The following is a 21,699-nucleotide window of genomic DNA, read 5'->3' on the forward strand; positions in this document are numbered from 1 at the left end:
AATTACTATAACGTACTTATAGTACGCTATTAGGAAGTGCTCAGTGGGGACATCTTGTGGCCAAATAGTAAAATTGCACCTACGGACTTTAGGGAATACATTTTTTTTTAATATGTATGTCAAGAGGGCATATTGTTGTTAAATTACGGGCTGAATATTAGTAATGGATGTAAAACTGAAAAAATGCACCTTTATTTCCAAATAAAATATTGTCACCATACATTATATTAGGGATATAATTTTAACGTTGCAATAACCCGGACAAATGGCCAAATAAAATTTGTGAATTTTAATTATGGTAGCATGGATTATTTTAAAGTTAGAATAGCTGAAAACTGAGAAATAATTATTTTTCCCCTTTCTTTCATATTATTCCCATTATAATGCATTTAGAATAAAATAATTCTTAGCATAATATACCACCCAAAGAAAGCCTAATTGGTGGCAAAAAAAGCAAGGTATAGATCATTTCGTTGCTGAGGCGTATCTGGGCAATACAGCACCTATGGCAAACACTGAAATTGCACCCCCCCCCCTCTCCCCTCGTAAAAACAGCATCCTTTCTCATATACATTTGTTACCTTTTGTCTGTGTGTTTTTTCCAGGGTACTGACTGAGAGCAGTGGGCTTGCTGGGTCAGGCTGCAGGAACCTGGGTGGGCCAGGGTGCTGACTGAGTCAGGGTGCAGGCTAGGTCAGGGTACAGGGTGCAGGCTAGGTCAGGGTACAGGATGCTGGCTGGTTTAGGGTGTAGGTTGCTGGCTGGGTCCGGCTGCAGGGTGCTGGCTGTGTCAGTGTGCAGGGTGGGTCAGGGTCAAGGTTGCTGGCTTGGTCACTCTGCCAGCTGGGTCAGGGTGCCAGCTGGGTCAGGGTGCAGGGTGTTGCCTGTGTCAAGGTGCAGGGTGTAGCTGGCTGTGGAAGCAGGGTGCTTGGTGGATCAGGGTGCTGGCTTGGTCAGGGTGCTGCCTAGGTCAGGGTGCTGAGTGATAGCTGGGGCAGGATGCTGGCTGGGTCAGCGTGCTGGGTGCTAGCTGGGTCAGGGTGCTGGGTGGGTCAGAATGCAGGGTGCTGACCTTATCAGGGTCCAGGGTGCTGACTGGGTCAGGGTGCACAGGGTGGGTCAAGATGCAGGGCGGGTCAGGGTGCACAGGGTGGGTTGAGATGCTGGGTGGGTCGGGTGCAGGCTGGTTCAGGGTGCACAGGGTGGGCCAAGGTGCAGGCTGGTTCAGGGTAAACAGAGTGCACATTGGTGGGTCAGGGTGCACAGGGTGGGTAAGGGTGAGCAGGGTGCATGCTGGTTCAGGGTAAACAGGGTGGGTCAGAGTGCACATTGGTGTGGGCCAGGGTGCAGGGTGGGTCAGGGTGAACAGGGTGCAGGCTGGTTCAGGGTGCACAGGGTGAGTCAGGGTGGATCAGAGTGAACAGGATGCAGACCGCTTCCGGGTACAATGGGTCAGGATGCTCATTGGTGGGTCAGGGTGCTCATTGGTGGGTCAGGGTGCACATTAGTGGGTCAGGGTGCACATTGGTGGGTCAGGGTGCTCATTGGTGGGTCAGGGTACACATTGGTGGGTCAGGGTGCACATTGGTGGGTCAGGGTACACAGGGCTGGTCAGGGTGCACATTGGTGGGTCAGGGTGCACATTGGTGGGTCAGGGTGTCATCATTACTGACCTTAGATCGGCGAAGGCCTGGTCTTCATCAGTGCTGTGATCCTTTTGTCACTTCGGCTACCAGAACCCCGCAGAGCAGATACGGCACACACGCTACTTGCGCCTGGTGTACTATGAATGCGGAAGTGGCGCAAAGACCGTTGAATCAGTCGTACACTTCAGGAGGAACCCTCCCACCTGTCCTCATCGGGGGTACCGAAGTCTCTAGGGTGACATCAGTGCGGTTCCTCGGCACGACTCTCACCAACAACCTGAAGTGGGGGCAGAACACCACCAAAATTCAGAAGAAATCACAGCAGAGGCTGTTCTTCTTACGCCAACTGAAGAGATTCTGCATGCCCAGGAAGCTGCTGGCCAGCTTCTATACCGCCACTATAGAATCCATCCTCTGCTCCTCAGTCATTGTCTGGTACATGGGCGCAACGGCCAGCGACAAACACAAACTGCAGAGAGTCATAACTGACGCAGAGAGAATCATCGGGTCTCCTCTTCCACCTCTTGATCTCCTCCACTCCGCTAGGATGATGAAGAGGGCCACTGTGATCTCTCGTGACACCTCCCACCCAGGCAGTCCCTATTTCAAGCTCCTCCCATTGGGCCGCCGCTACAGTACTATACCATGCAAAACCACCAAACGGAAGAACACCTTCTTCCCCAAGCGGTTCGGCTGCTGAACTCCAACCTCCCTCTGTCAGGCCCGCCCCCTGGCATGCCCTAGCGGGGTCTTTCAGTCAGTTCTCGCTGCTGCCCGCCCTGGTTCTCTCTGCCCAGGGTCTGTATGAGGGCCATCATCATCATCATTATTACTAATATTATTATTTGACTGCTCCTGCCCGGCAGGTAGAAAACATTAACTGATGACCCCGGACTGTTAACTAGTAAGGGTCAGACCTATACCATTAATGTAGTTCTAAATTGCTTATGCGGTGCATCTTGTCTTCTTGTACTATGTCTATGCCATGTGTACCACAAATGATTCTGAATATAGCTCTGCTGTATTTGCCGAAATAAAATGATTCTGATTCTGATTCGTAGTACACCAGGCGTGAATAGCGTGCGCACCGTCTCTGCTTTGCTATGCCGCTGATCTGAGGTCTGGTAGTATTGTGACAGAGGAGAGTGGGGCTCTGGTATCGGCTGCAGGGGCGACACCGGGAGCCGGCGAGGTAGTACAGCAGACAGCGGTGGCATGGCGCCCATGGCACTAGCCATGCTTGTACATCTCTAGATACGCCTCTGTGATGATCGTGGTGATAAGTAGTGATACAATTATTGGGGAATGAAAGGGAGGAGCTCTGAAATGTGAAAATTCCTTTTGTCCATAAGGTGAAAAATACCCGCGGGCTGAAATGTTTAAAGATGATATTGGACCCTAGGCAAGACGGTACTTCTGGCTGTAGCACCTGAAATCCCGCAAACGCTTTAGCAACACTGCTGTGACTTTTTTTCCCCTGAAACCTTGGCAAACCAGCACCCACCCCCTTATGGAGTGAATTCCTCAATTTTTGATTGCTAATTCATCACTGTTATTGAATGTGAATGACTTCACATTTATCATTGCGTACACTTCAGGCGTGTTTGAATGGTCCTTTTAGTAAGCCCAGTTGGAAGAGAAGTCAGAAAAGCTGGCAGTCAGGCCCCTTGACACCCACTAGGCCCCAGGCACCTGCCTAGGCTGCCTTGGGGATGAGCCTGCTTTGGTGATGAGGGCAAATAAATTCAATTGAAGTACAGTGTATGATGACCAAGTGCAAAAAACAAACCTGTCTTTTGTCGGTGAAATTTGCCCCACTCATTTTATTTGCATTTTCCTGCAGTGATCTCAGTATGCTGCATGTGCTTCTACATGCGTCTATTTTAACACATACATACATGTTGCAAAACACATGATAAAAGTGCATATTACATAATGTACAGGTGTAAACTTAGTCTAATAGTGGTCATACACATTACAATTTTTTTTACTTTTTTTTTTTAATTCAACAATTTTTATACTTTCTTTTTCGCTCAAATGAAAAATTAGACTATTGCAACCGATGTACCATACATGTATGTTAGATTTTGACACAATCATGAGAAAATCAATCAAATAAAAGATATAAATTAGATGTAATCATATATACATTTTATTTGATAAATGTGTATGGGGTACTCTGTGCCATCACTGATTATTATTATATTTTTATTTTTTTATTTTTTTTTGTATTTAAAATTTTTATTTTTCCAATATGTCATATTACAAACATTTGTCAATTCTCATAACATGTTATAGATACAGTTAGATGTTTTTTCTAACATAAGCTGTAATCATATGAACTTATTAAGCTATTTATGCTAATTCTAGTTTTTATATAAACTATTGATTTCCTTATAGTGTGAATCGGCCCATTCGAGTTTTCTGTAGCCTAATTGTACTTGTTACGTTATGGTTTATCTCGAATAGGCTTTCTTCAAATGGCTTATACAGCTAAATAAAAAGAATTAGGAAAAATTGCTAGAGTAGAAGGAAGGTACAGAGATAGAGAAAGAAGAGAGAAAAGAGAGAAGTAGGAGAAGAGAGAAAAGGGTTCAATCCGCCAGCCTATTTAACTTTACCCAATATTTCTTCTAAATTGAAAGAGAAAAAATGCGTCAAAAGGTAACCAGTTCCCACACTTTATCAAAGATATGTACTTTATCTCTTAATACAGCTGTTAAATGCTCAATCTTGTATATATATTGTATTTTACTTCTAACTTCCATGATTGATGGCTCTTTAGGGTCCCTCCAGTGGCTTGAAATAGTGCATCTGGCAGCTGTAAGAAAGTGGTTTATAAGCCTCTGTCTTGGACCTTTTAATTTAGTAATCGGTTTAGCAAGTATACAGATCCATGGGTCCATTGGAACCTCAGTATCTGTCATCTGATGTATTAGTTGTATTACTTGTTTCCAAAAGACCTGGATAGCAGGACAAAACCAAAAAATATGTTGTATAGTTCCTTGCTGGCCACAGTTCCTCCAGCATGTCGGTGGTATTGTCGGATTCCACTTATGTAACTTATGTGGCGTATTATACCAAAGGAGCATGACTTTATATATGTTCTCTTTTGTAGTGACACATATTGAAGTTTTAGCTGCATTAGACCAGATCTTGGACCAAGATTGCAAATCCGTGGAAGTTTCCAGCGCCTGGTCCCAATAGAGCATATACTTATGTTGATAACTTGAAGATACTCGTTCCGGAGAGTTTATCCATGTATAGAATGCTGAAATTAAGCCTGGTTGTGTTGGTCCATAGTCCCATATTCTTTCAAATTCTGTTTTCTTTGGGAATTCCATAGAAGGTGAAACAGACATTACAAAGTGTCGGATTTGTAAATATTGCAAATAGTATGAGTCATGTAATTCCAATCGGTCTTTCAATGCCTCAAATGTATAGAGTTTACCTGTAAAAGGATCTAATAAATCTGATATGTATCTAATATTCCTCTGGGCCCAGATTGAATTGGGTGCATATTTAAGACCAGGGATGAAGGCTGGGTTACCAAATATGGGGATTAAACTTGAATGTGGCTGAAATAGTATCATACGTTTCTTTAATGCTGACCAAAGTTTTAGATTAGATTTAATTGAAGAATAAATTAATGTATCTTCAGATAAGGATGGACGGGGTTCCCAAAAATATACACTGGGATGAGAGGGTTTCATGGCCGAAAATTCAATCTGAGCCCAGCGAGCGTGAGGGTACCTTTCATACCAGGCTACCATTTGTCTAAGCTGGCTTGCAACATAATAATTATATATATTAGGGACTGATAGCCCTCCAAATTGTCTTTGTAGTGTGAGAACTGATTTTGAAATCCTGGGAGGTTTTATTATTATATTTTTTGTGTTTATAAAGCGCCAACATATTACGCAGCGCTGGGCAATAAATACAGACAATGGTACAAAGGATGGCAGATATAACGTAACAAGGTTATACAGCATAGGACAGAGTTATAGAAGGCAAAGAGGCCCTACATCTGTGCTTTACTGCGCCTACAACATCATGGAATACATCCATGCACATGTTACCCCAATTAGGGGATTCGCTTACTTACATGATGTTGCTGGTTCAGTCAGCAGTGGTGACTGAATGCTACTCCAAACATACTCCATGCAGGATGGAGTTTGGATAAACTAAAAGGAATACTATTGATTCACATATTTTTTTCAATTGACACAGGAATTGTTTGGGAAGTGCTGCTAAGTACTGGTGTATACATTTTAGTAGCAACTTCTTTGTTTACTGTTATCAATATACATTCAAACTTTACTGACGCCAAAACTGACGGCTGACTGAGCCATGAGGAGAGGGGAAATTCCCCTCACACTTGATCAGTTAACTCTATGTGTAGCTCTGTGTGTGACAGATAGTGTTGGGCGAACAGTGTTCGCCACTGTTCGGGTTCTGCAGAACATCACCCTATTCGGGTGATGTTCGAGTTCGGCCGAACACCTGATGGTGTTCGGCCTTTTAAGTTCGGGTTCCCCCCGAACTACTGAATGGCCGCCGAACAGGGCCCTGTTCGCCCGAACATGCCGCAATACGGCCCCCCTATGGGGTCGCAGGCATAAGGGGGGAGCATGCCCCGATCGCGGGGGGGGGGGGGGGGGGTCAGAAATTCCCCCCACCCCCTCCGCTAGCACTCCCCCCTCTGCCCGCTTCCCCATACAAAAGTTTAAGGCAAGTTAAATAGTACTTGGTGGCTGGCACTGGCAGTGGAGTGAGGAGGAGGAGGAGTCCGAGTAGCAGAGTGACGCGTTGAGGCCGGGCAGCGGGCGGTTCAGTGGTAGTACCCTTGTGGTACTTCCACCCTTTCTCTGACCTCACGTCCTCTGCATATGAGGGTATGCGTCACGCGTACCCTCGTATGCAGAGGACGTGAGGTCAGAGAAAGGGCGGAAGTACCACAAGGGTACTACCGCTGAACCGCCCGCTGCCCGGCCTCAACGCGTCACTCTGCTACTCGGACTCCTCCTCCTCCTCACTCCACTGCCAGTGCCAGCCACCAAGTACTATTTAACTTGCCTTAAACTTTTTTTATGGGGAAGCGGGCAGAGGGGGGAGCGCTAGCGGAGGGGGTGGGGGGAATTTCCGACCCCCCCCCCCCCCCCCGCGATCGGGGCATGCTCCCCCCTTATGCCTGCGACCCCATAGGGCCCCCAAAATGGGCATGTTCGGGGGTCCCATTGACTTCCATTGAGTTCGGCGTTCGGGCCGAACATGCCGAACATCTGGCCCATGTTCGGCCCGAACCCGAACATCCAGGTGTTCGCCCAACACTAAGTGACAGAGAAGAGAGCTCCCAACAGCTGCAGCTCCTGTGTCCTGTGTTTCTGACTTACCTGTCTGAGGAGAGCAGAGGAAATGTAACTAATTCTCACAGCATTTCATACTGTTTTTGCTTTCAGAGTTTGATATGTTGGATATTTGCTTTCTGTAGTCCGATATGCAACTCTGGCTGTGCATTAAAGCAGAAACCCCTTCTGCAATTGATTTGTCCCAATATAGCTAAATCCTACCCTCAATAAATTACAGCTTTTGCCTCTGATATTTAACATGAAAAGTAGGAAAATGTTTACACAGCTACTTAATAATAATAATAATCCAATAATCCAAACATTTATATAGCGCTTTTCTCCTGTCGGACTCAAAGCGCTCAAGAGCTGCAGCCACTGGGATGCGCTCAAGAGGCCACCCTGCAGTGTTAAGGAGTCTTGCCTTGAACTCCCTACTGAATAGGTACTTGACCTAGCCAGGATTCGAACCCTGGTCTCCCATGTCAAAGGCAGAGCCCTTAACCAGTACACTTCCCAGCCTTATTTGCACACTGTCATTTTAGAACACTTGGGTATCGATAGTATTCCTTTAAACCGGAACTGTAGATAGAAAATAAACACATTGTTTCACTTACCCGGGGCTTCCCCAAGCCCCCAGCAGCTGTCCTGTCCCATGCCGGTCCTGCCCGAGCCTCCGTTCTCCCGCCGCCGCTCCGTCCCGTACCTTGACTTGTAAGTCGAGGCCAGCGCAGCCCTGCCAAGCGTATCCTTTCTTCACGTTCCCCTCTGCAATAGCGGGGAGCACGAAGCAAGGATCCGCGTGACCAGAGTCACGCAGGCGCAGTGGCCTGGCAGAAAAACCGAAAGTAGCTGGCGGCGGGAGAACGGAGGCTCGTCAAGAAGCGGCGTGGGACAGGACAGCTGCTGGGGGCTTGGGGAAGCCCCAGGTAAGTGAAACAATGTGTTTATTTTCTATCTACAGTTCCGCTTTAACAGCCCCATCTTATAAATGGATGACATGGGGAGAACGGGGGTGTTCTACGGTCTTGAGAAGACCCCAAAAGTGGGTTGAAACATTGACCTTCCTCCACACCTCCCGACCTTTCTTTCCAAACCCACTGTCTGCAGCCTGTGGGGCCTTGGTGCAGTTTCGTTGTACCTTCAACGTATGTTGCTGAACTTTTAATGCTTTTGAAATGAAGTAAAATCTTTTATCCAAATTGCGAAGTGAAGCAACAGGATATCTTCCAAGTATGCAGGAATTTTATAAATGCTCAATAATTATTCTATGCGTGTGAGATTGTATATGTATGTGTGTATATATATATATATAGTGGGTTGCAGAAGTATTCGGCCCCCTTGAAGTTTTCCACATTTTGTCATATTACTGCCACAAACATGAATCAATTTTATTGGAATTCCACTTGAAAGACCAATACAAAGTGGTGTACATGTGAGACGTGGATCGAAAATCATACATGATTCCAAACATTTTTTACAAATAAATAACTGCAAAGTGGGGTGTGCGTAATTATTCGTCCCCCTGAGTCAATACTTTGTAGAACCACCTTTTGCTGCAATTACAGCTGCCAGTCTTTTAGGGTATGTCTCTACCAGCTTTGCACATCTAGAGACTGAAATCCTTGCCCATTCTTCTTTGCAAAACAGCTCCAGCTGTGCATAAAATCACGAGGTGGGCACGGAACTTAAGTATATCTTATTAGCCAACCCCACTGGCCACCAGTGGAAAGTATGAGCAGGTTGCACTTTGTGGCTGATCTTTCTAAGTAGAGTAATTCCTCTAGCCCTGGCAAGTCTGCTGATTATTACTACATTTATTTTTTATATTTGTAAAGGCTATATAGTTTTACTTTAAGTAATGTAACACAGCTCAGCTGAGCCAAAACACTTGGAAGAGTAATTACTGCGCAACCTGAAAGCATCCACCATTTCACTTCTCACCCACGACCTGCAAGAAAGCATTTAAGATAAAAGACAGCAGTGATATATAGAAACGCAGCAACATGTAGGGGATGAAATATTACAGCTCACTGGTGGGCTATTTTCAAGGTCTTAAAGCTGGTAGACCAGATATTGTTAGGTCCGTCGAGACGGTTGTGGATGATATAGGAGAGATTAGGCACACTTAGAGCAGGCTTTACACCTGTAGATCAGATATTCTCCTTTTAATACAATGTATATTTTAAATTGGTTGTAGTATGCAGTAATAATAATAATTTAGTTGAAAAAACAACTAAAATGTACGCAGTGGAGACATAATAACTTTAAGGTGTGTACATGCTCACAATGGTCATTACATGAAGGGATTGGGACTTGATCAATTTGGCGACAGTCTGGTGGTTGACTGCTGTACAGATTCCTTGTTTTTTTATTATAAATTATTAATAAACTTTATTTATAAAACACTAATATATTACTCAGCACTGTAAACTATAAAGGAGAGACATTACAATAGTCATTAAACTTTAAACAATGTTTACTGGGAAATTATAGCATTCAACAATAGAACATAAAATAGTAATTTTTGTAGGTATAAAATACAAGTCACTGAGTCCATCTGGTGGCGGAGAAGAGCACATGGAAAGAAGGCCCTACCAAATAGACTTACAATCTTAGGGGTGGGGAGAGGAACACATGTAGGGGGGTGTAAGTCCAAGGGCGGGTGATGGAGCTATGAAGATAGCAGTTAAGCAATGGTGAACAGATCTGTCTTTAAAGAGAATGGGAACCCACCTTAAAAAAAGTCAGTTACTCACCTAAGGAGAGGGAAGGCTCGGTCCTAACGAGACTTCCCTCTCCTCTTCCGGTGCCCGGTTCCGCTCAGGATCCCCCGTAGCAGTATTCGACCATTTCGGTCAAATACTGCCACTTCCGCCGCCGAAGGGAGGTTTTGGAAGTCTTCGGGAGCACTCGGGCTTCCGAAGACGGGCTGCTGCATACTACGCATGCACGAGCGCCCTCTATGACGCACTCGCGCATGCGCAGTATGGAGCCACCTGTCTTCGGGAGGACTCGGCTCCCAAAGACTTCCGAAGTTCCCTGCGGCGAGGGATTTGAACCGAGGATCCTGAGGCCACCGGGAGAGGAGAGGGAAGGCTCATTAGGACTCAGAGCCTTCCCTCTCCTTAGGTGAGTATCTGACTTTTTTTTTTTTTTTAGCAGAGGTAACATTAGCTTTAAAGGAAATATTAAGTCAAATGTAATGTTGCCGATTGCTAACCTGGGGCTTCCTCCATCCCTCTGAAATGCTTCTGGTCCCTTGACGGCCATTACAAAGAGACGCACAATGGGGGCACCACAAAACAGGGAACACATTACGGGGGCACCACAAAGTTGATTACACAGAATGGGGCCACTGAGAAGCTGGGGCTGTATTATAGGGCCACTAGAAAGTTAGCAAACATTAGTGGGGGCACCGGAAGTGTTTGCACACTTATGCACAGGGACACAAGCAGGGGCGTAACTAGAGGGGAGCAGCCCCTGCAGGGGAGCCCAGAGTTGTTTTGGGGCCCCAACTACTAACCTTCCATTCCTCCGATACAGAGGACTATACTCAGATCAGGTGTTTTCATAGCTATACCTGTTGTGCATGTGAAGATCATGATGGCCACACTTGTTTTATGACGCTCGTGAAATGGTCTCCAAGGCTGTGAAGGGCACCAAGGGGAGACAAGGGGAGGGGTGAGAATATTAAGGGGCCACATCAAAGTTGTGCTTAGGGATCCCATGAATGTAGTTACACTGGACACAAACACACTGCAGAAGCAATAGCATGCTTTGTTTGTTGAATTTACCATGATTACTTTTCACCATATGAATTTCTTTGGCCACACCCACCCCTGACTCCCCACCCTAAAATGTTCCTGGTCTCAAGTCAGCAAAATGGGAGTGTTGCAATACCCTGTGCTTCTTAAGGCTGGTTTCACAGTGGGACATTACAGGCGCACGTTAGAGCAGCCTGTAACGCAGCCCACCGCACAGTAATGAAAAATCAATGGGGCTGTTCACAGTGCGGACGTTGCGTTACATTGTAACGCTGCGTAACAAGACAACGTACTGCATGCAGTACTTTGGACGCGGAGACTGCTTGCACATGCTCAGTAATGTTGGGGAGGAGCGGAGAGCGACCAGGCACATGGCTAATTAATATGCACTGCACGTTATGACGTGCAGTGTTTACTTCCTGGAGCAGCCGCTCTGTGAGGCGATTGGACGGCGGGACCACGTGATGCCGCATGCGCACAAGAGTGCGCATCACGGCATCACTGACGCCAGAGTGAGCTGCACAACGCGGCTCACTTTGACGTCCAGATCTAGCACCACCAGGCGTTCCGTTAGGGGGACGTTATGCGACCTTAACGCCCCCTCTAACGCAACGTCCTGGTGTGAAATTAGCCTTAAAGGGGTTGTGTACTTGTTATATGTTGTAAATAGGCTAAATCAATCCTACATTGTCTTATTATCAATGTCATTTTAATTCAGAACAGATTTCCTGAGAATACTGTAACACACAAACCCTCTTAAAGTGAATCTGAGATGAACTTTTACTCAGTGCTTAATTGTGTTCCTTTCCTATTGTTTATAGGGCATTCCTCAAGCCAAATACTTTTTTGTTTTTGTTTTAATACTCTAATTCCCTATAAACTAAATAAGCCACTCCCACAGGTTTTCAGAGTGCCAAGGCACTTTCAGACAGTAGCAAGGGCTCATGGGAGCTTAGTCTGGGCAGGAGGAGGAGGAGGAGGTATTACTAGCCAGAGATTTCAGAGGCAGAGGAGAGAGGGGGGGGGGGGGGTAGGATTTTTTGCTCAAGATGCATATAAGCCTGCTTCTGTGTAATGTTTACAAACAACATGGCTGCTGTCATTGTATCACAGGAAGAAATAATCGTATTCTATTAAAGCTGTTTGCAGCTAGATTTGCTGTGTAAACTAAACTTTAGATAGGATATATAGACAAGTTACTTGTTATAGTTAGTTTTTCATCTCGGATCCACTTTAAAGTACCTGTAGGTATCATCACCACTCACCAGCTGTCTGTGTACATATACCAGGGCTTCTTTGGCTGTGCTGAGGTGAACTGACTACATTGTATTGGTACTTGAAATTTTTTGGCCATGAATCATAGTATAATCACTACATATCTGGTCAAAATGTACTTGCATTGCAGCTGTATACTGCTGCATTTTATAGTGGCAATCTGTCAAAAAGGGTATTTGAAACAAACACACCTGTTCCCATAGCCTGTGGTGAGTGGAGAACACTTTCCTGCTGTAACCATGGCAGCATAGGGGATCACAATTGTATGCTGCCGTGGATCCAGCGGTAAAGCAAATTTAGGGTTAGGTAAGTATACAATTGTTCTGTTTTCCTGCCATACCCATGATGGCATAGTGTGTTTACTCTATGCTGTCATGTATACAGCAGGAAAGGAAAATAATGGTTGGGTAAGTACACATTTTTTCTTTATTTGGTAAACAATAAAATGGTGATTTAAAGGACTACTATGACAAATTATACTGTGACCAGCAGAAACATTTTTTTCTTTTTGCTGGCGCATAAAAAGTAAATATAACCATCAGTAATTTTTTTTAAATGTTTGTATAAAAAAAGAAAAGCCTCACTTAGTTTGTGGTTACCTTTTCCTGCCCTTGCAGCAGCAATGGACCATACTAATGTGCAGTGGGGGTACATTACCAGCTTGCCACGCAGCTGCTTTAGCTTGTTTCCCCCAGCTTCATAGTTCTTCCCCAAAGCGCACACTGAAGCTGGGCTACAGAGACTTGCCAGCTGCCCCCAGTAATGTCTGTAGAGATGGGGCACTAAAGACCCCTTCAAAGGCTATTGGTATGAGCTGCGGTGACGTCAACTGTCAGCCTGACAGGTGATGCCTCACTGTCCCTGAGTGCAGCTTCATTGTGCGCTATGGAGAAGAACTATAATGCTGGGGGAGAGGAGCTAAAGCTGCTGTGTGGCAAGCTGCTAATGATCCCCCACAGTTCTTTAGTGCAGTTCATTGCCAACCAGGGCAGTTGAGGAGATGGAAAACTTAAAGTGCCCATACTTGGTACAATTCTTTTCATATTTTTTTTGTTTAGATATTTTGTTCGATTATTCCATTAGATTCAATATAAAGATTTTTCCAACATGTCCGATTGGATGTTTATCAAAATAGGGATAACCGTTAATTTTTCTTGATAAAAAAAAAAAGATTCTTTTCGATCGTTCTGGTCGAATATACGGGAAAATCAAACATTTTTATTGTACCGTGTATGGGCAAAATAAGAAAAGTTTTCCCTTTTTGATGCAAGTGTTTGAAAAAAAAATAGTCATGGTGACAGTTACTATTTATGTGCCAGCAAAAATAAGTTTCTGCTGGTCACAGTGTAATTCGTGACAGTGGTCCTTTAAATACAGTAGTACTTAAACAGAAATAGGTGATCCTATATAAAAGGTGACTACCGTAAGCTGGCTGCCCCTTTTAGAAATCTGGCGAACTAGAAAAGTGCCAATGTTCAAAGTGTTTTTTTGGGCGGTGGGGGCAAAAAGCCTGTTTGCCTTTGATATAAGTAGGCCTTATGGAATTTTCAGAGATAACTAACTTTATTAAGGATATTCATTTTTTGCATAACATGATTTTCTTTTCACATTCTCCCTGTACTTAAATGTATTTCCAAGAAAATAATTTTTTACCAAAATTCAATGCATTTTTTTTTAATTCCTCATCTTTGTAAAATTCTGAAAAATCTTCCTGAAGATGTCATAGAGGTGAAAGTGGTCACATTCACACAATACTGAGGGGGGCATCATAAGCCAGAGTATTCCGAATATTTATGTCATCTCAGATTACTTATCCTATAACTGTAGTGCAGAAAGGTGATGCCACCGACACTTCAATGCAGCCTAGCTAAATATCACAAATATGTTAATATATAAAGCAGCCAGTACATACATACACACACATACACATACACACACATACACATACACACACATACACACACACACACACGCACACACACGCGCACACACACGCACACACACGCGCACACACACGCACACACACGCACACAGTACACATGCACACACGCAGCCAGCACACACACACACACGCTGCACACACACATACACTCAGCCAGTACACACACACACGCAGCCAGTACACACTCACACAGCCAGCACACACACACGCTGCACACACACATACACTCAGCCAGTACACACACGCACACACACACACAGACACACACTGCCAGTACACACACCCAGTCAGTACACACACACACAGCCAGCACACACACATACACTCGGCCAGTACACACACACACACACACAGACACACACTGCCAGTACACACACACAGTCAGCACACACACATACACTCGGCCAGTACACACACACACAAACACTCAGCCAGTACACAAACACGCACACACACACCACACACACACACACACACACACACACACACACACACACACACACACACACACACACACACACACACACACACACACACACACACACGTCCGCTTTAAGAGCAATGAATCTTCCTTTCCTATATAGTAATAGATTTCTTTCACATAGAGTTTCCGATGTTTAGTAAGTATAATTTCATCTACCAGTCGCAGAAGCAGAAGATTTAGATCTAATGAGATTGAAGCATCAGCTAATTCAGATGTAAGGTCCAGAAACAGCCATAATGACTGTGCTTATTAAATAACAGCATATAATAGCCTTTGGATCATTCCTGTAATTATTTAGGGCTATGTCACATGGAAGCATGTTTGCACCCTTCAAGTTCTGCCTGCAGGCTAGAATACCGAACTTTGCTCCGATAGTGTGGCTTTAATTATGCAGTGTGAGCACAGGGAGAGCGGTATGTTGGGAGTTGATGGACTAGCCCTTTAAGAACCAGTGATGCAAGTAACACAGGTGAGTAATTAGTTTCTGTGGTAGGGGAGGGGTCACACAGCTTTTGGGATTTTCCTATTTATTTACTTTCTCCTGTTGTGTGAATAAGACATGGGGAAATATATGAGGTTTTCTATGTGTTAGTAATTGTGCTACATGGCATAGGTGTACATTATTATGTCAAGATTTATTTATATAGCACCACCTTCTGTAGCACTGTACAACACAATTACAAGAGATGGCTGCGTAAGACAAAGGATGTAGAATATAAGTATGACAATGAATACAAAATATTCTGCAATACAAAAGCAGCAGCTACAAAAACCAGTATGGGAGGGAGCCCTGTAAAGGCTCGTACCCACAACGTGTTTTTTGTACTGCCTATAGAGCGCGTCCTAGTGGCTGCAGCTCTGGCGCTTTGAGTCCGCCAGGAGAAAAAGCGCGATATAAATGTTCTGTGTTTCTGTGTTTGTTAGTATTTGATTGCTGCTACGATTTTTAGTTTTTTTTTTAATTAATAAAAAAAAAAACATTTTTGTAGAAAAAAAAGTTTACCCCCCCCCCCCCCCCTTAAATTGTCCCTACACTACGAGATACGTACACTACACTATACATACATAGACATATGCCTATGGTAGGGATTAGATTGCGAGCCCCTCCGAGAGACAGTTAAGTGACAAGTCTATACTATATGCAGTGCCTGCATAAGATGTCAGCGCTATATAAATGTTTAAGCGTTTATTTACCTAAATAAACAACTTGCCAGTGCCGATTGCTGGCTGGCAAGCTGATGGCTGGGACTATCTTTGCGCAGTGATGGGAGAGCGCGGGCTCCCATCAAATCTTGTTCCTTTCAAGATGATTCACATATGTGTTGCAGAGGAACGAGAGATCCGCTGTCCCACTGCAATCCTGCGTTAGGCGAAAGCAGTTCGAAAAATGTTATTGCACAGAAATAGGGCAGAGCAACACATTAACAACCACCAAAAAAGTGCCGCGTGGCTTCCAGTGGGTGTTACTAACCTGAGGAAGTGGATAAAGCCCATGAAATGCGTTGTTAATAATAATAATAATATAATAATCCGAACATTTGTATAGCGCTTTTCTCCTTTTGGACTCAAAGCGCTCAAGAGCTGCAGCCACTGAGACGCACTCAGGAGGCCACCATGCAGTGTTAGGGAGTCTTGCCTTGAACTCCTTACTGAATAGGTATTTGACCTAGCCAGGATTTGAACCCTGGTCTCCTATGTCGAAGGCAGAGCCCTTATCCAGTACACTATCCAGCCACCGTTGTTGTACCCTTTCTGTGTAATAAAATTTGCTATTGGCTACTGTTCCTTACTGGTTGTAATTTTTTAATATACATTTTTTGGGTCTATCCACCTTCAATATTACTGTTAAAACCTCTGTTATGAAGTTTTTTTCAAATTTAGCCCTCTTAGAAGCCCTCCTAAGAACCAGGAGCGTGACAGCTTAGGATCCTCTCCGAACCGAGCGGCAGGGCCGGGCCGAGGCATAGGCTGGAGAGGCTCCAGCCTCAGGGCGCAATGTAGGAGGGGGCGCCAAATTCATTCAGCTGTCATTCCTAATTGTGTTTGAAGCAGAGAGAAATAAGAAAAGGGGATACATGGAAGTGACTGCAAGCCAGATAAATAGAGATTAAGGTGTTGGGGGCCCTGGGTTGCCTCTTACTCTAGTAGCAATCAGTGTGTGACGGCTGGGGTGGGAAGGATGGAGGGGCGCACTTTGGTGTCTCAGCCTTGGGTGCTGGAGGACCTTGTCCCGGCTCTGCCGAGCGGTAGTGGGGATTCCTCTGCATGACTTATTGGTGGTTGCATTTTTATTGCAACCAGGAAAGTGTGAGTAATACTCTTTGCTCTAACCACCTTTCGATACTGTGACCTTTCGATACTGTGACATATTGTACTATTGACTCCTGTGTTTTCTCCTTTATTTTTTCTTGGTCCTGAGATTCTCCTGACCCATTCTTCTCTAAGTTCTCATAAAGCTGCTCCCACTGACTAAGTGCCATGATCTTTAGACATACAGGCCCATATGCGCAATTACCGTAACAGTTTTACCTGAGTTTTCTCCAAAGAGATCATTTTTCATCTTCTCTTTAACCACTTCTCTACCACGGGGTTTTTCACCTAAAAACCATTTTCACATTTAAGGGAGGCAAGGGTTAATGGGCTTAATGGGGGTATAATTTATTTAAAAAAAACCTCACTGATGCTGATCACTCACTAATGCTGTGTTAGTTATCTGAGATCCTCTCACGAGTGATCTCAGTAAGGCCCGGTTCACACTTGCGGTTGTCTGCCAAACGGACAGGATGACCTGACCGGATCCGGATCGGAACCGTACGGTTCTGATCCGGATCCGATCCGGATCCGGTCAGGTTGCATCAGGTGTTCATCAGGATGCGATCCGGATCCGTTTGGCTAAAGTTAAGTACAAACCAAATAAAATGTTGGGGTCTGGGAGGTCAGCAGAAGGGGGACCTGTGGAATCAGGCCCTCTGCTGTTTAGCACTCACCTCCACCTCCGACATGCTGCCAACATCTCCAGCTCGTGTAAGTCACTGCTGCTCCACTCCAAAATGCTTGCCCATGTGTCCCCATCCAAAATCGCCGCAACAATCCGCATAGGAAGTGGGGTAGAACATCCGGATTTTTAGCCAGTGTGTTGTGCGCTCTCCGGTTCTCATTGCTTTGTATTGGCCGGATGGTGCAGTCCGGCTCCGCCCCGGATACGGCTGCCGGAGGAGCCGGACCCAAAAATAGCGCATGTTGGAACGGACGCCGGAGTCCGGATCCGGCCCGGATCCGGTCCGGCTCCGGTCCGGCATAACGGACGCATGTGAACGGACGCATAGGCTTTCATTGCCATGCCGTGCGTCCGTTCCGTCCGTTCTGCAAGCGGTCCGGCTCCGGCACGGCGATTCCGGACGGCCACCGCTAATGTGAACCGGGCCTAACTGTAACAGCATAGTGACTGATACAATGTTTACACACATTCTGCATGAATAAGCACTGTCATTGGCTTTGTGAACACATGTTCACATCAGCCAATCACAGACCAGCGGGTGCCTGCACGCGAACACGGACGCGATCGCGCACAGCAGGAAAATAAACAGGAGTTGCCTATCTACGCCCCTGTGACTCAGGTGAATTTTAAAGGGGCGTAGATAAGCGTGGCAGAGGTTGTTAAGTGGTTAATGTATCTTTTCAGCACTCTGCACCTGAAAAGGTAAAGTACCAAAAAGTAGGTAAAAAAAAGTACGATTAGAATTACTTTCGGTGTCATCTTGCTCGCTGGTGGTTTAAAAGGCATTGCATAACAAAGTTGTGAATATATCACCTAGGAGAAAAATTAGGAGAAAAGGTAAAATGCATATGGCCACAGTACGTGAGATCGGTGACAGGATATGGGCACCGGTCTATTGACAGCTAGCTAAACACAGCATTATACTGAAGGATGGACCCAGTTAATGACGTAGGCCTGTGTTTCACTCCATAAACAATGAAACACAAGTTCATTTTAAGTGGACGCACATGTGCCAGTCGGGTTGAATAATAATAGTAATACTCATTTTAGGAGAAATGATGAAAATGTGAACATTGCAATCACAATGAAAGAAAAGCACATGGAGGGAGGAGACTGCCCTATGCATGGCCAGCTTTTCCAGCCCTGGCTAGCTATAATGAAAATTGAATTTCTTCAATGACTGTTCCATACAGCCTTATCCAATTTGTATGATTACACTGCATCTTAAGTGAGGTCATGCACATTTACATTTCTGTACAGTTCTGTCTAAACTCAATATATTCTTCTATGCGATTGCCAGGGTTGTATGCTGTTTGAGATGTGGAAGATATGACTGTCATCCAGGACCTAAGGATGTCCCTGTGACATGCTTGCGGGAAGGGGCAAGGTAAGCAATACATTATTTGTTAGTCTTTATTAGTACACTATAGGTGTGACTTTACGTTATATTACCTAATTAACATGACTGTGTGCTGCCTGTGCAGAAGGTATCTACTTCAACTACCCGATACTGTATATTGCAGCAGCGCTACTGACACTAAAGCTGGCCATACATGATTCTATGTACGGCCAGATCCACCAGCAGATAGATCCCTCTCTGATCAAACCTAATCAGAGAGGGGTCTATTGCCTTGGCTACACACTGAACAGTGATTTCCAATAGGGGGTGGTTGTTTAGGGATGCACAATATCGAATACCATTACCACCGTGTACCTGAGCGAGCCTTTGCAACCCAGATTTTTGGCAGTTGCCTGCTGGGTCACCGACTGACTTTTCCTAAGGGAAAGTCTCTGTCGCATCAAGCATTGCATGAGTAGTGGCATAGTTATCTATCCATCTTTACAAAGAATGAAAAATCTAAATTCACTACCACCACCTCAATTGCCACTTGACATCTTGGCATCTAGTGCTACTTAGCACCCACAGTTACTCAACAGCTGCTTCTGCTTGGCCCCCTGGAAGGTGCCCTGTCATGTGTCACATCGTAAGCCTGCCTCCTCAATCTATAGCAACAGTACACTTAGCCTAGTGCAGTGTCTGTACAGCACTTGGCCGCAGACTGTTGCCCGAGGGATTTGTACTGATCTCTACATCCAACAATCATTGTGCCTGTGAAGCCAGTTACTGTTCAGAAAAATGATTTAAAGTGGACCTGAACTCAGAACTCAGAAAGGCTGTGTTTTATGTCATGTGCATTTTTTGTGCATTTTTTTTCCTGCGTTTGCGTTAGTGGTTTTTACCGCAAATGCATTTTTCAAGAGTTTTTTGTGTGCGTTTTAAAGGAGTACTGTAGGGGGGTCGGAGGAAATAGAGTTGAACTTACCCGGGGCTTCTAATGGTCCCCCACAGACATCCTGTGCCCGCGCAGCTACTCACCAATGCTCCGTTCCCTGCCTCTGGTTCACTTTCGGACTTTAAAGTCAGAAAACCATTGCGCCTGCGGCCGTGTCCTCACTCCCGCTGACGTCACAGGGAGTGTACGGCTCAGACCCAGTACAGCCTGCGCCTGGGCAGTACACTCCCGGTGACGTCAGCGGGAGCAAGGTCGCGGCCACGCAGGCGCAGTGGTTTTCCAACTTTAAAGTCTGAAATTCCAGAAGTGAACTGGAGGCGGGGCCGGAGCATCGGTGAGTGGCTGCGCCAACACAGGATGTCTGCGGAGAACCATTAGAAGCCCCGGGTAAGTTCAACTCTTTTTTTTCCTACAGTACTCCTTTAAATCCGTTTGCGACCCGCAAATGCATTTAAAGGAGTACTGTAGGGGAAAAAAAATGCATATGCGTTTTGGATGCGTTTTTCATGTGTTTTACAATTGCGTTTTAAGCAAATGAATAGGAAGACCACAGAAATATATCACAAAACACATTTTTTTTACAAAAACGCATGTAAAACACAAAAAACGCATACCTTTGCCTTTCCATTGACTTTCATTATGTGCGTATTGTGACGTTTTTGCATATTCTGCAACAAAACCAGAGTTTTTGAAAACGCACACATATAAAACGCATGTTTCCTGCAGCCCATAGACTTCCAATAGAGGCAAAAATGTAGCGTTTTCGGCAACACTAGCATCTCTGCTATGTATGCACCTAGCCTCAAAGAAAAACATTTCTTTGTTAAAGCTGATACAAATCCTGCAATAAATCTGCAGTGTGTCTACCTCCTGCTTTCATAGAAGATGACATAGGGTTAACATCCTGTGTTTACCAATTAGCTGCTCTGCCGAGGCAGCCAGCTGACACAGCTGAGAGAACAAATTACAACTTGTGATTAGTCACAGACGAGGGGAAATTAGACACTTTAGACTCGTACAGGATGCATTTCTCTCTGTTTTACTTGTATCCTGTACAAGAGTTCAGGTCCACTTTAAAGGCTAGCTATAAAAAGAAAAAAATCCTACTTTTCAAAAGCCTTACAGAGTAGCTTGACTTCAAAACTGCTTTAATTCACGTATTCGGAGGAAAATCCAGGTATTCCATTCATAGTTTTCACATGTGCTAATATGTTTTGGAAAAGCAAGCCTGCCTGAATGAGCCCTGGCTTGGGAGGCAGGATATCCGAACGCTCCACCTCCAGACAGGACTCTGACTGGGCACAGTGGCTGAATGGCAGCAAGACGCCAAACGCAGCAATGCTCTTGCCCACAAACAGCTGCTGTTAAGTTACGGCTCCTGCAGCTTGTAGGAAGCTATAAAACAGGCATTTTTTCCTTTACAGCATAATAAATCAGATAGGATGTACTCGAAAATTCAGCTTCTTCTTATTTATTTATAAACCGGGGCTTGCATTTGTTAGTTTCATGCTTATTCTGTGAATCGCAAGAAACATCAGTTCAGTTTCTCTTGAGGGGAAAAAAAAACTCTTTAAGGAGTAGGAAATGTTTGTAGAGGCATATGTTTTATTTTTAGCTAAGTAGATCAGTTCCTACATCTGTTTCTTTTTCTAACGTTGCTGTTTGTTTTACTTTTGTTACTTTTACTTTAGAGCAGGACATCACACAAATCCTTCTCTTTAGTTTTGGGTGGAGAAGGGCAAGGATTGATCCCCCTCCCCGCCCCATCTCTCTGAAGCTCTACTGCTGTGTGTGACTGAAGGGGAGATCTCCCCCCACCTCTGCCATGACTGTTAGTGAGGCCAAGCTCAGCTGTGAGATGAACTTCCTGGTTCCCCCATCTGGATTTCATTCTTCATATATTCCTACGGAGATCCCGCTAGGGGGGAGGTGGCACTGGATTGCAGAA

The 21,699-nt window shown here is 44.9% G+C and overlaps 1 protein-coding gene across 1 annotated transcript in view; it reads left to right on the top strand.

The window, feature by feature from the left end:
• The window catches only part of SLIT2 (slit guidance ligand 2), a 530,767-nt gene that overhangs the window by 13,685 nt on the left and 495,383 nt on the right, over positions 1 to 21,699 (top strand). The window contains exon 2 of the mRNA XM_068278011.1: positions 18,758 to 18,844. Within this exon, the coding sequence (XP_068134112.1) occupies positions 18,758 to 18,844 (87 nt within the window). The remainder of the gene's footprint in view (positions 1 to 18,757; positions 18,845 to 21,699) is intronic.

The sequence above is a fragment of the Hyperolius riggenbachi genome, chromosome 1, assembly GCF_040937935.1.
Source record: "Hyperolius riggenbachi isolate aHypRig1 chromosome 1, aHypRig1.pri, whole genome shotgun sequence".
NCBI classification, from domain to species: domain Eukaryota; kingdom Metazoa; phylum Chordata; class Amphibia; order Anura; family Hyperoliidae; genus Hyperolius; species Hyperolius riggenbachi.